Source organism: Nicotiana sylvestris, chromosome 6 (assembly GCF_000393655.2).
Source record: "Nicotiana sylvestris chromosome 6, ASM39365v2, whole genome shotgun sequence".
In the NCBI taxonomy this organism is placed as follows: domain Eukaryota; kingdom Viridiplantae; phylum Streptophyta; class Magnoliopsida; order Solanales; family Solanaceae; genus Nicotiana; species Nicotiana sylvestris.
In genome coordinates this window covers 211300287-211304108 of record NC_091062.1, presented here as the reverse complement: position 1 = coordinate 211304108, position 3822 = coordinate 211300287, and the positions used below count along the sequence as shown (strand labels likewise).

General features: G+C 41.7%; 1 protein-coding gene across 1 annotated transcript; it reads left to right on the top strand.

Moving 5' to 3' along the window:
* Positions 1-970: 970 nt before the first annotated feature.
* On the top strand, positions 971-1873 carry LOC138872018 (uncharacterized). Its single transcript, XM_070149958.1, has one exon. The coding sequence runs from the start codon at positions 971-973 to the stop codon at positions 1871-1873; it is 903 nt and encodes a 300-aa protein (XP_070006059.1).
* The last annotated feature ends 1949 nt before the right edge of the window (positions 1874-3822 follow it).

Sequence of the window (3822 nt, the reverse complement as noted above, 5' to 3'; positions counted from 1 at the left end):
CAAGGGGGTATGTTATTTCCTCTGTTTGTTAGCTCCAATGGAGAAGATAAACTCGTGGGGGAAGGGGGGTCTGTTATTTCGTTTGACAACAAGCCATGGATGGCTGCTTCAAGCAAATCATGAATGAGGGGGTAGGGTTTTGTTTTGCACTCTACAAAGCTAATGAACGCTGGCTGTTACATGAAGAAGAAGAGCACCACAGTCGTGAATCCGGGAAGATGATGATCAGTGGGGGTTGTTCTTTAGAGGTAAGGTCGTTTGGGTCGCGCAGCTATGCGAGCTGCTGCTCCTCTGTGTTTCCTTCTCTTGTTTCCGACGAAGTCAGGAGGGGTTGCTTTTAGGGGTAGGGACGTTTGGGTTCAGGGGGATGGTGGGGTGCGAAGGAGATGATCCGGGTGGGGGTGGGTTGTTTTGTTGCGCAGCTTGGCTGCTTTTCCAGCTTCTTCCTCCTTCCGTTTTTCTTATTCTTTTCTTCTTTTTTTATAGTGTAGAGTTTAGGGTTTTTTGGGTAGGGTTTTTAGGTTAAGGGGTATGGGCCTAGGAATTATGGGCTTGACAATTGTGGGCTAGGTCTAAAATTAGGCCTAAAGATGGGTTGCTCGAGCCCCAGCTCTATTCTTTTGCCGCGAATGAGATTAAAATACGCGCCCCTTTATTGACTAGTCCTACTATTAAAATAATTTATTAAAACAAAACTAACCATTAAAACAAATCTATTTTTTGTATTTTCAAACATTATATTAAAAATAAAAATACGATTTTATTTTTATATTTTTTTTAGATTAAAATGACTACAAATATTAATGAACTTATTATTGTATTATATATTTATTTATTTTTTTTGTAATTTTTTGTTTTCTTGTACTAAAATAAAGTAAAAGAGTCAAAATTACTTAAAATATCTATATTATACCTAAATTAAATATTTTACGCTAATATATAAAAGATCTTGGGGAGGGTCAAAAATCACATGTCTACAGCGGTAATTACTAGAAGTGGTCGAGGTGATGATGTGAATACCTCCAAGCAAAAGGAAATTGTGAGTGATGAGATTCAAGTGCAAGATGATGATGTTCCTTTAGTTGATGAGCAAGTGAGAGAAGAGAATGTGAATGCTGAAATGAGGATTGATGTTCATGATGATGAGGTGGAGACCCAAAATAACGTGAACCCGTCTAGGGAACACATAATAGACATACAGGAAATGGTAGTGCCCAAGGCTAAGGCTCCCTTGACAAGGTCTCCTCCACCTTACCCTCAAAGGCTTGCGAAGCAAAAGAATGAGAACCAATTTAGAAAGTTTATTGACATGATGAAGAGCTTAACAATCAATGTCCCTTTGGTGGAAGATCTTGAGCAAATGTCGGGTTACGCAAAGTTCATGAAAGATTTGGTGACTAAAAAGAGATCCATGGATTGTGAGACCATCAAAATGACTCACCAAGTAAGTGCAATTATGCACTCGATGGCCCCAAAGCTTGAAGATCTCGGCACTTTCACCATCCCGTATACCATTGAGAGCACGAATTTTGCAAAGGAATTATGCGATTTGGGTGCAAGTGTCAATTTGATGCTTTACTCCATGTTCAAAACTTTGGGTATTGGGCAATCGAGGGCTACTTTAATGAGGTTGCAAATGGCGGATAGAACTATGAAGAGGCTGCTTGGTATTATAGATGATGTTCTTATTTGGGTGGACAAGTTTATTTTTCCCGTTGATTTTGTGATTTTGGACTGTGAGGTTGATTATGAGGTTCCGATCATATTAGTAAGACCTTTCCTTGTAATTGGGAAGGCCTTAGTTAATGTGGAAGCAGGGAACTCACCTTCCGAGTGGGTGATGAAAAAGTGGTATTTCATGTGTGCAAGTTAATGAAGCAGTCCAACAGTACTAAAGTGTGCTCTTTTGTGGATCTTGTCACGGTGGTGATAGTTGATGATACTAGTGCAATGATCAATGTGGAGGACCCTCTAGAAGCGGTATAGTTGAACCTTGATGTCAATGAGGATGAAGGCCGGGTGGAGTGTGTCAATGCCTTGCATGGAATGAGCTCTTACTCTTATGAGCCTCGAAAGCTCTCTTGGGATCTTGAGAATAGAAAGACTCCACCAACAAAGCCCTCAATCGAGGAACCTCCCGTGTTGGAGTTGAAGTCTTTGCCTCCACACCTCAGGTATGAATTTTTAGGCCCTAGTTCAACTTTTCCAGTTATTCTTTCCTCTTGTCTTATTAACATGCAGGTAGATGCCACATTGGCGATGCTCCAAAAATAGAAGAAGGCAATTGGATGGACTTTAGCTGATATCTGGGGGATAATCCCTACCTTTTGTATGTACAAGATTATTCTTGAGGAAGATGTCAAGCCCTCCGTGGAACATCACAGGAGGTTGAATGAGGCTATGCAAGAAGTTGTGAAAAAGGAGGTGATCAAGTGGTTGGATGTAGGGGTTGTGTACGCCATCTTGGATAGTTCTTGAACTTCGCCGGTACAATGTGTGCCAAAGAAGGGTGGTATGGCCATGGTTACCAATGCGCAAAATGAGTTGATTCCCACCAGGACTGTTACCGGATAGAGGGTGTGGATGGACTACCGCTAGCTGAATAAAGTGACCCGAAAATATCACTTTCCTTTGCCCTTTCTTGACCAGATGCTAGATAGACTTACTGGGCGTGCCTTCTACTATTTCTTGGATGGGTACTCTAGGTACAACTAGATTTTGATTTCTCTAAAAGATCAGGAGAAGACCACCTTCACGTGTATGTATAGTACATTTGCCTTTTCTAGGATGCCATTTGGGTTATGTAATGCACCGACTACATTCCAGCGGTGTATGATAGCCATATTTACCGACATGGTGGAGGACATTTTGGAGGTGTTCATGGACGATTTTAGTGTTGTGGGTGACTCATTTGATGAATGTTTGAAGAATCTTGACAAGGTGTTGTCCCGGTGTGAAGAGACCAATCTTGTGCTCAACTAGGAAAAAAAGTCACTTTATGGTCGAGAAGGGCATTGTCCTTGGCCATAAGATCTCAAAGAACGGAATAGAGGTGGACGAGGCTAAAATTGAAGTGATCTCAAAGCTTCTTCCTCCTACTTCAGTCAAGGGGGTTAGGAGTTTTCTTGGGCATGCGGGGTTCTACCGAAGATTCATCAAAGACTTTTCTAAGGTAGTGAATCCCTTGTGCAAATTATTGGAAAATGATGCCAAGTTCGTGGTCAATGAGGAATGTATGAAAGCTTTTGAACTCCTAAAGTACAAAATAACAACCACTCCCATTATTACTGCACCCAATTAGAGCTTACCTTTTGAGCTCATGTGTGATGCAAGTGATATTGCGGTAGGAACGGTCTTGGGTCAGAGAGTGAATAAAATGTTTCACCCAGTGTATTATGCAAGCAAAATAATAAATGATGCTCAAGTGAATTACACGGTGACGAAAAAAGAGTTGTTGGCAATAGTGTTCGTAATGGAGAAGTTTAGGCCTTATATCATGGGGTGCCAAGGTGATAGTTCATACCGACCATGCAGAACTCCGCTACTTGATGATGAAGAAGGATTCCAAAGTGCGGTTGATGAGATGGGTCTTATTACTTCAAGAGTTTGATCTTGAGATTGTGAACCAGAAAGGGTGTGAAAACCAAGTGGCGGACCACTTGTCCCGCTTGGAGGGGGAGGGGAGGCCCCGTGATGGCCTCGAGATTAATGATTCATTCCCTGATGAGCAACTCCTCTCTGTGTCTGTGAATAGCATGCCTTGGTTTGCGGATGTTGCCAATTTCCTTGTAACCAGTATTGTTCCGTATGAGCTCTCTTCTA